The 11,235-nt window shown below is 36.0% G+C and overlaps 1 protein-coding gene across 1 annotated transcript; it reads right to left on the bottom strand.

The window, feature by feature from the left end:
* Window positions 1-815: 815 nt before the first annotated feature.
* On the bottom strand, window positions 816-7,573 carry LOC139091525 (putative fatty acyl-CoA reductase CG5065). The gene is made up of 9 exons (XM_070641658.1): window positions 7,127-7,573; window positions 6,708-6,842; window positions 6,083-6,200; window positions 5,539-5,588; window positions 5,379-5,477; window positions 5,033-5,201; window positions 4,771-4,903; window positions 4,260-4,517; window positions 816-921 (listed from the first exon to the last, which is right to left on the bottom strand). Exons 1-9 carry the CDS (start codon window positions 7,571-7,573, stop codon window positions 816-818), a joined length of 1,515 nt encoding a protein of 504 aa, XP_070497759.1.
* Between the last annotated feature and the right edge of the window lie 3,662 nt (window positions 7,574-11,235).

Here is an 11,235-nt window from a genome sequence, read left to right as displayed (position 1 = left end):
GGCTGACTGACAGGCTGACTGACGCTGACTGACGCTGACTGACGCTGACTGACGCTGACTGACGCTGACTGACGCTGACTGACGCTGACTGACGCTGACTGACGCTGACTGACGCTGACGACGCTGACTGACGCTGACTGACAGGCTGACTGACAGGCTGACTGACAGGCTGACTGACAGGCTGACTGACAGGCTGACGACGCTGACTGACGCTGACTGACGCTGATTGACGCTGACTGACGCTGACTGACGCTGACTGACGCTGACTGACGCTGACTGACAGGCTGACTGACGCTGACTGACGCTGACTGACGCTGACTGACGCTGACTGACGCTGACTGACGCTGACTGACGCTGACTGACGCTGACTGACGCTGACTGACGCTGACTGACGCTGACTGACGCTGACTGACGCTGACTGACGCTGACTGACGCTGACTGACGCTGACTGACGCTGACTGACGCTGACTGACGCTGACTGACGCTGACTGACGCTGACTGAGGCTGACTGAGGCTGACTGACAGGCTGACTGACAGGCTGACTGACGCTGACTGACGCTGACTGACGCTGACTGACGCTGACTGACGCTGACTGACGCTGACTGACGCTGACTGACGCTGACTGACGCTGACTGACGCTGATTGACGCTGACTGACGCTGACTGACGCTGATTAACGCTTGACTGACGCTGACTGACGCTGACTGACGCTGAATGTTGCTTACTGACGCTGTTTGAGGCTGATTGACGCTGACTGACGCTGACTGACGCTGACTGACGCTTGATAACACTGGATAACACTAGATGATTGCCTGATTACCAGAATATGCATCCAAATAGCCAACCCTGCATGTCTCCTTTTTCCATACCGCCACCACCGCCATAATCCTTTTCTTTATTTTTATTTTCAGCAATATTTCCACTTCAAACGTAAATTTATGATGCAAGTCAAACAATAGAATTGGATTTTTTTTCTGTTCCTTTTTGTGTATTAAAATATATGCGACACATTTTTTCCAAGGATTCCGCATCTACGGTAGATTTAAAACATGCAATAGGAAAAAAAAAGGATGAATGTTGGAGATTCAAAAAGGATTATTTTGACACTCTGTGTGCTTGAAACATAAGGAAATGGAATTATTCGACGTCAACGATTTAACATGATCTGATATCATCATTCTTTCCTGAATATTGTAAGTAAGTAGATATAATACACATTTATGTGGTGGATTTTAGCGGTGTTATTGCTAAATCGAAATAACTTTGACATTCTACTTAAACTTAAATAAATCGTGTGGAATGTGTAAGGGAAAATTTAGCACAATGAAAAAAAGAAAAGCAAATGCTGAATTTGTCAGACGATAGGAAATGACTATTCCGATAATGTTGAGTTACCTATCAGACCTTTTTCTCGACGGTAGACCTCCCTTTCAATTTTATGTAATTTGTGACAATTATTGTTATGTTTCTGAATGCTATGGGTATTATAGGGGGAATGACAGCTTGAATAATGGAGAATTGGAGGCAATGTTGGAAAGAATTACTTATATAAGTCGGAAAAATTTGCAATAAATCTAGTCATTTGAGGAAATGGACAGGGTGTAGCCCGTATGGGCATAAATATGGTATATTCACTTGATTTAGTGTCATGTTGATTTGTTGGCTGGTTGACTGGATGACTGGCTGTCTGTCAGGCTAGTTGACTGGCTGACTGGGTGGCTGGCTGTAATCGCTATTCGGATAGAAGCTACATCAATGACAAATAAGTCAAAAATCTTAAAAAATCCATCAAAACGATGCATCCAGCACCCTACAAAACCATTCAATTTTAGGTCAATCCCAAAAGACTTTTGCTGTTGACATCATAATAAAATATCAAGCCATAATTTTCATAGTCCAAAAATCCTCCTTAATAACAGGACTACTTACAATTCATGTCTTATATAATGATGCATAAATTTCCCTACATTCATTTCCTTCCTCCCCATTCATTTCATTTTTCCTATGCTGCTGCTCAATTTTTCCTGGTCTTGTCCTTTTGTCAGTCACACATACATCACATGGATATTTACATTGAGCATATCTTAGTTCCTTTATTTAGTTAGAGAATGGAACATAAATATGGACTCTTGACATGCAACAGGAAGGAAATGAAGAGAAAAAGAAGCAAGTTCCAAAAAAAATATATAAGAAAAAAAATATTCTAGATAAATGGAATGGTTGAATGAATTCACATTAGTGTCAGATTGTAAAGAAGTGAATGAATGCTAGTAGAGCAAATAAAAGGATGTTCTTCTGTACGTCATTCAAATAGTAATGCTTAGTTTTTTTTTTATTTCTTGAAGGAAATGTTCTCTGATGAATTTGTGCTGAAAAGAAGCTTCTTTTGACTTGAAAATTGCTTTGAGCAGTTCAAATGGACAATTTTGATATTTTTGTTCGAATTGTATGGATTTTTCTAATATATATGGCACTAATTTGCTTAGAATGAGATTTTTCTTTTGAGTTTCAAGGTAGAAATTGATCATTAGTATTTTAGAATCTAAGCAACTAAGTTGAGCATCTAAAGTTGAACCTAATTCCACTTTTCTATTCAAAATTCGAGTCCACTTCAAATTGGGCATTTTTTTCTTGGTAACAAATTTGTCATTTTAATGCTCATTGTGCAATTTAGTGCATTTTAAATGTAGTCCTAGTGTGAATAGAACAGGATGCAATTGGTCGACAGTATGTCTTGTTGTAGAATTGGATTTTCAATCTAAGTTCTCCTTCATCAGTTGTAAGCAACCTTTTTTTCGCCACTGTATACCTTGGTCGAAAACCACGACCGAAACCATACATGACAAAGCAGAAGACGAGACGAAAAGATTCTGGCTTCAAGAGAAATTCGACAAAATTCAGGACCACCCTAGGCTCATTACTCTTCGAAATTTTCACTCTGTCTCTCTTTCGAGATGATCTACTAATCACAGATTATTCCAAGCTCGATAATGTTTAGATACTCTTCAAATGAATGTTCAAGTCCCGCTGCAACCCTAGACACATAATGGCAGGACTTTGGGAGTTTAGAATTCAAAAGAGACAACTTCGTGGAGTTTGAACTCCAAAAAAGGGCTTCTACATTTCTGGACTCCTAAAGCAGTGGAATCTGGACTCCAGTAGAGACACAATCGCACCAGAGCTCGAAGTTTACTCGTATTTTTTATAGAAAAATCGACTCAAGTCGACTCGACTCCAGATTCGAGTCGATTTTGGGTCTGCTTTACACTAAAGTCCTGTCCATTCTTATGCTTTCTGCAAAATCCCGGTCCAGGAAGATTTTTAGGAACCAGGATTTTCCAGGATTTCCCAGCCTCGTTCAGGTCTCGATATTTCGAAGGCATACCAACTCTGACCCAAGCTATCTTTTTGCCCTTAATTTATTAAATTTTACTCCATAATTTTTGTCTTGACTTCTTTTAAAATTTTCCATAATTCAAAATCAATTTCCACCTTAACCATCATCATTGAAATTATAACTCACATCCGACAAAATTATTCACATCAAATATTTAAAACCTACAATTTTCAAAATTTGATTACATCAATTTTCATAAAAATAGACTGAATTTTCCTTACTCAACATATCATTTTATTTGTGACACATGTCAATAAAAATTCATAATAATACACACATAAATATAATGTTACACATTCAAATATTTAAATTTATCGATGCTGAATGAAGATGAGTTCCACAAAATTTCTTCATTCCTTTAAAGTCAACGTAGCTGACATTATTTTATTGTTTGAGAGTAGAATAAGAAAAATATGAGTTATGACATAGAATATTGATCAGATGTGAATCTAGAATTCGAGGATGATACATAAAATACATGGAATAAGATATGGAACAGTAGAATTATATAATGTGACAGGCACGGGCGTTGCCAGAAATTATTTGAGAATAATAGACTAGGGCTGATTTCTTAAGTTACTATGGGCCTAATTGAATCTAAAACTACTCCTGAATGCCTGCATTCTTAAAAATTAAGTACAGTCCTGCCCCACCTGCTGACAATTTTGCAATATAGTTTGTATATTTGAGGCTGTGAACAAAAAATTCCAAAATTAATAAAAAAATCAAAAATTTCCAATAATACCCTAATAGGCAATGAGTATGGTGCCATAGTACAGATCACTACGATACCCAAAAGCGGTCTCGTTGCTAATGTACCCAAACCCACCCTAATTACCTATTACTCACAAAACTCAACTTACTTATTCATCCTCCTCATCAATGCTGGTGCTTTAATGTCTGTTTCCTTTGTGATGTACTTTCTCATACCCAAATAGTAGTTGTGCATGTAATGCTTCCAATTGATATGTTTTGGATCAAAATAAAATTCTTTTTTATCAGTTTCACTCATCGAATCTAAAACATTATTGAAGTTTTTAGCTTGAAATTTATATGGATATGCTGTTGCAAATATTGACTCTTGATAGCCGTCTTCGACTTGCTTTTGTCTTTTAAATGATCTGTAAAGGATATTTAGATGATTAGATTATGTATGTACTGCTTGATGAGGGCAGCCTAATGAGGTAGGGTTGGATATCTCTCAACTGCCCTTCCCCTAAAAGGCTCTCTAAAAGGCTCCCTAAAAGACGCCCTAAAAGGCACCCTTGAAGGTCCCCTAGAAGTTCCCCTAGAAGGCCCTCTAGAAGACCTCCTAGCAGACCTTTGAGCCCAAAACCACAAAATCTTATAAAATGTCATTTATCGACAACATACATAGCTTTCTGTCCTTTAATTTTAGCGACTAAATCATTCAAGTATGCTGGTATGAAATGAGTTAATGCAACATCAATGTGATGACCAATCTTTGTCTTATGCAGTCTTATTTGTGGATACCAAATTGCATTTTCTAAAGAAATTTTAAAATTTAAATTTTTTTTCTTATGAGTAAAATGTAGGGTTTGCGCATAGATGCATAGATGCAAAAAACTGGAGATAACCGCATCTTGGCGAACCCTGGTAAAAGAATTTAACTTACTGGGTGGAATGGTCCTTCCAAAATCTCGTGAATTTTTAAAATAGTCTTTCCAGAGGAGCTGATTTACTGATCCCGTTGCGCTGAAGTATATATATGGATATGTCATAGACGAATTGGTTCTTTTGTCAATTTCACATTTCCAGGGTGCAGCAATAGTCAAGTTTGTTGTCTTGAATGATTAAGAATTAAATTAAAATATGCAAAATAATTAGATAGAGCTCAAAATCGGCTTTAAAATAGGATTTGTCATAACTAGATGCGCAGGCCTGCAAACCTTCAGTTTATGGACAAACCCAACTTTAAATCCATCAACATTCCAGCTCTGATTTGAAAAAATTCAACTTACAAAGTCAACAGGAACAAAGTCAATAGCTGCTGATCTGTTTGGTAAATAAACTGATCGGAATATTCCTTGGGTAGTGTAATAAATGTATCTTGCAGGTCCCTGTTAATTAGAATATTTTATTTTATAAGTAGATTGACTTAAAAAATAAAAATCTACAAACCATCAAACTGTCAATCCATCCAACGTGTGGCTCAGAAACACTGGCGCCAACTAAAAATAATAAAGAAATTAGGTTAGTGGAACAGATCAGATGTTCTCTAAAAGAGGCAATGGGGTTCCCGTGCGCCACAACCAAGAAAGTAAGTAAGAAGTCAGGACAGATTTGGCAACATTCCCTAACAGGCAAAGAGCATGCTTTCATGTTACAAAAAAACCACATTGGTACCTAAAACCGGTCTTTTTGCCTGTTAGGGGTTACTAAAAGCCTTGAGGAATTAAAAAATATTGGTCAATAGCGATTATGTCCTTGGATACACCCACAATGTAAAATGAGTTGTCAAGTCAATTTCGAAAATTGATTTTAAGAAATCCCAAGAATTTTTGATAAATTGATAAGAATTTTGATAAATATAATGCGGGGAAATGAGCCAAAATACCAGAAAATCTGCCTTTTTTGATATAACTCGCACCAATGTACTCATACATGTATGAGTTGGCAACCAACTCCCCCAAATACATTCTTACTACTTATAAACATCACTTACCCATAGATGGCTTAATGATAATTGTTGGTAAATTTTTCTCTCGTTTAACTAAATTTTCAGCTAGACTTTTTGTGAATGTATACGTGTTGACGTGTTTGCCTAAGAAAATTGGGGTTATCTGTAAATTAAAAAATGGATTAAATATTTTAAATCGTTTATACAATGCTTGAAGGGTACAGCCTTATGAGCTGGAGACACTGGGGAATTAACAAACAATTGTACCACATTCTTTAGAAACACAGTTTGTAGTTAGATCTGAACCATTTGCAAGGTTTGCACATTGCAAAAACACAATTACGTCATAAGACCTGATGTACTCTGCAGTGTACCAGTTGCTTAACTAGAATGGTGAAATGGAAAAAGAGCTTCGAAATTAGACATGAACTGGGATTGAACCCAGAATATTTGGCACAAAAGGTCTATGCTCTACTATTTAGGCCACTGATGCCATTTCACAGATTTTAAATCGTATTTAATTCATAATTTTGCTACAAAACGTTCCCTAACAGACGTAGAGGCCGCTTTTAGATTCTGTAGTGCTAGTTCAGCACCATAAAAGCATTCTCTTTACCTGTTAGGGGCTACGGTAAAGATAGAATGTCTAAAATATCCCTATGCTTATTACCTTGTCTAATGTTTCATCTGGTAATCTATTAGCCAATTCAATAATGTCATCGGGATCATATATTGATGGATAAACTTCCTCCTTGACGTTGAGTTCAAACCAGTTCGCAAATGCCGTTGAAATGTGTACAAATGACTGGAATATGAATAAAAAATATTAAAAAAATTGTATTTTAGACAATTGAGTCAATAAAAAACTAGTAACTCGATCACACTAACAGGCAAAGATCACTACGGTACCTAGAAGCGGACTCTTTGCCTGTTCGTTAGATGTCTGGCTGCTCAGATATCGCACGTGACCCCAACAAGCAACGAGACCGCTTTTATGTATCAAAGTCGACTTTCTATACCATGAAAGCAAGCTCATTGTCTATTGAGGTGAGTCCAGCCAGCCATCTTAATATTAAATTCGACACTTACCTGTAAATTCTTCATATCTTTTGCTAAACAAATCAGCTCCCGTACACTCCTCAAATTTGTATTGACAGCAACTTTTAAAGGTTCTGTAAAACTCACAGTCGCAGCCGAATGCATCACAATTGTCACTTTATCCTTCAAAATTTCTTGATCTGTCTTAGAAATTCCCATTTCAAGCATCGCAATATCGCCTTCAATTAATATAATTTTATTCAATGCCTGTGGATTTTGCTCACGCAGCAAATTGAAGACGGGCGATGATGTAATTTCCTCAAATCGTTCATTAATATTTTTGCCTTTTTTTGATCGACACAGCATATAGACATTTTCAATTCCGGGACATGAGCGAAGTAGCTTCTCGACTAGAACTTTACCAATGAAGCCAGTTCCGCCCGTCAGGAAAATGCTTTGTCCATTGTAGAATTCTGGAATTGAAATATTTGCGGCCATTTTTTTTATTCACAAAATATTGGATATAACTATCAAGTAACAATTTCCAAAAATAACTGAAAATTTTTATTTTCAAGCATGAGCTTTTAAACTGAACATTTTTTAATTATTTTCACATTCTTTATCTATGAGCTTAATCCTTACTTTTTTTAAAACAGGCCGTTATCTTTAAAGCTATATTTAAAAAAAAATTGATTAAAAATTTTCTTATTTTTGGTTTTTTGTCCTTTTTTTAAAAAAAGATCCAAGCTGATAACGGGTTTTTTTTAAAGTCATACGTCAAACTTGGCAGATAATTTTTTTGGTATTTTTGGATCTTTATTTTTAAAAAAACATTTGCTAATTTCAGCTTTTTTGATAACTGGGTTTTTTTGTTACGCGTTAAACTGTGAAGCTCTGGAGACTTAACAATTTTGAGAATTAGTTATCTGAGCCGTACTCAAATGATGTTGCGGTAGGTTTGGGTGTAAAACTTTTTCAATTTTCTAGGGGTTTTCTAAAAAAAAGTCTCAAAATCTCACCTCATTTCTACATTTTAGGAATCATTACACAAGTATTTCATAACCTCTCCAAAAATTGTCCCAGGTATGGAACATACAGAGTTGACAGGTCTCAATAAAGCCTTCATCTCTTCAAGCTCTGAAATCTAATGGCTTTCTTATATCACGGGGAGAACTGAGCTTTAAGAAAATTAGAGGCCAGTTAACATGGAGACGATCATCAACTAGCGGTCTTTAGAGAAAGTGGGAAAGATTTTGTTGTGCTCCAAACGGAATATGCATAAGACGTTGATCAAAATAATTGTATTGTATTGATCTAAGACCTAGAACACAAAAGTTACCGATGAAGAGGAACTTGGTGTCTTCGAGAGATGTATATTGATAACGATTTATGGTCCCATTAAAGATGGCGAGGAATTTAGAATCAGATAAATAAAGACAGAACCAGCTTCCGACGAACTTTAAATGCGGTAATGGACCCTTGTGCACCTTCAAAAAGGAACCAAGGAAGTGAGTAAGTTGTTTTGTTTACTAGCAATGGAATTAAATGAAGCTAGACTTTTATTACTGAATATTTCGCCTAAAATGTAGTCCACCAACTGAACAGCATGCATGCGAAAATTCCTTAAGCACACAAAGTTAAATATTGTCTTTACAGAAATTACAAGCAACACAAGAAAGTTCCAAAAAGAGAGCAAAAAAAGCTCAATTGGGGTAAAGGCAAACGGTTAATGGTAAATGTACGTATGAATGTTCAAGTTCCATTTTTAGAATAAATTATTTATGATTGCTAGGGCAATTTTCGCCATTTCCCATGTGAGCAGGCATCATTGAATCGTAAAGAATTCATGAAGGAAATCAGACCCTTTTTTTTCGGTATAATATGACTTTTTGTGAAATTAAAGGAAGCTTATTGCACGAATTGAAACGGAAATCGTGATTTCTGTTGGGAATTTAACTCATGTTGTCGTGCTTTATTAAATTGATTTATCCAATTAAAGAAGAACCTCATTTTTGAAGATTATTTTCTTCCACATGTTGGTTGATGGATGTTATACATAAATATGTTTTGATGCTGAATTTTTTGTTATGCTTCGTAGAACTTTTTCTGGATGATTTTCATATTTGAATGACAGGATTTGGAATTAAGATGAGGATTATTTCTGGATGGGTTAATTTCAATGAAGGATGGAAATAAATTTTTTGTGTGTATCTTTAAGGCTTATCAATCATATCTCTGGAAGGCATATTGCTGAGAAAAAGCGGAGCATCTGGCACAAGATTGGAGTCATGCCCACCTGACGCTGGATTTTTTATTATATCTACTAAGGGCGTAGTCAGAAAAAGTTAGAGAGACAAGGGAAGGTGTGGGTATATTTGAGACTTCTACTCCTAAATACGTTCTAATATATCATACCCCAACCAACCCAAACTTACTACTCATCTGATTTGATCTGACTCACTTGATCAAATCACAGTGCCGAATCACAAAGCTTGTGCAAATTCTCAGTTGTGACATCTAACTAGCATTTCGTCATCATCATCCTACCTGATGTTGCTTTTGGAGCACCATGATGCCTTTTTCTTTGTGGATTCCAGCCAAGGGCAGTATACCAAGCTTGAGTTGAGCTTGAGCTTGCTCTACCAGCTCCAACACTGTTCCAATATCTATCAAACCCAATCAACCCCTTTCTTCCCATACACTCCTTCCACCCCAAACACACCATTCTGTCCTAAATAAGCTCCAATATCTAAGCCATGTGCTTTCCAGGATCAACCATCAACAGGAAAATAGACATCAATTCTCCTGATAATTTTGTTGAAAATTCTTGTAAAAATTCCTAATCTACATCTCAATATCTACGCAACATATCAAATAATATTCATGATATACTTCAAATAAACATCCCGTTTTACTCTCTAAAAAAATTTCTTTATTCATCCCACATGCAGGCATGAAAAGAAGCAAAAAAACTCAATGTTTACAGCCCTTTGGGAAATTCCAATCTCAAAAAACCCTTAAGATTCAATTGAAAAAAAAAAGTTCAAGAATGTGCTGCCTCAAGACTGAAACATGATCTTGACCTTGAACAACAATAAAAGAAAGTTTTTTGTATTCAAAATCAACTTGAATGTCATAGACATCCATGAAAGTTTTTTTCATGTGCTAGACACTCATAAATACTATAGTATAAATCAGAGTTGCAAAACAGGTGCCAAAAACCGTACAAATTCTTGATAATTTGTATGGTTTTGGAGGAAAAACCATATAAATTATCAATAATTTGTACGGTTTTTGCCTGTCACAGCCACCTGTTTTGCAACTCTGGTTTGACAGGTAAAAACTGTACAAATTCTTGATAATTTGTATGGTTTTCCCTACAAAACCATACAAATTATCAAGAATTTGTATGGTTTTTTCCTGTCACATGCACCTTTATACCAACTCTGGTATAAATCTCTACTTTTCTTTCCTATTCTTATCAATGTGTTATTATTAAGTTGTTATGCAAGCACTTTACACAAGCCTTCGGTCGATGAAAGACGATGGCATGTTAGAAAGACATCTTTGTTCTTACTCGTTTCAATAAATCAGCATTAAAAAGGTTTTCTCCTCCGCAAAAGATTTATTGCCTCTTTTATCACTTTAATTATTGGAAAACTTTGCTTTTTCTCATAATTTTCTTGCCTTTTCTTTCTTTGTGTTGCTTGCTTGGAATTTTCTCTATGAAGATGCAATGCACACTGACTGTATAGACATGAGCGGAGATGGAGGAAGAGGATTAGAAAGTTTTTTGAGGCTTTAAGATATGGGAAAAATATTTATACTGTGTAAGGAGGAAGGAAATTCAAAAGTCATCATTGAGATGAAAATTTTGTCATAAGGAATCGGGGTTGGAATTGGAGGTTGAATTGATTTGAAGTAAACTGATTGATTTTTGAGTATAATTTAGTTGATTTTATTCAGAATTGATAATCTGAATTCAAGAATAAAACTGAGCAACACTGAACAAAACTGAGCAACATTGAGCAACTTTTGTCAAGTTTTCAATAGAAATGAGCAAATTTTGAGTAGAATTTAGAAGGTTTGAAATTTAACATTTTTGATCAAAAAGGTTTTGCTAGAATTGAGCAAATTTGAGCATTTTTGATTGAATTTGA

This window comes from Chironomus tepperi, unplaced genomic scaffold, assembly GCF_022539635.2.
Source record: "Chironomus tepperi strain 1889 unplaced genomic scaffold, CSIRO-AGI_Ctep_v1 contig_247, whole genome shotgun sequence".
In the NCBI taxonomy this organism is placed as follows: domain Eukaryota; kingdom Metazoa; phylum Arthropoda; class Insecta; order Diptera; family Chironomidae; genus Chironomus; species Chironomus tepperi.
This window is presented reverse-complemented; position numbering and strand designations above follow the sequence as displayed.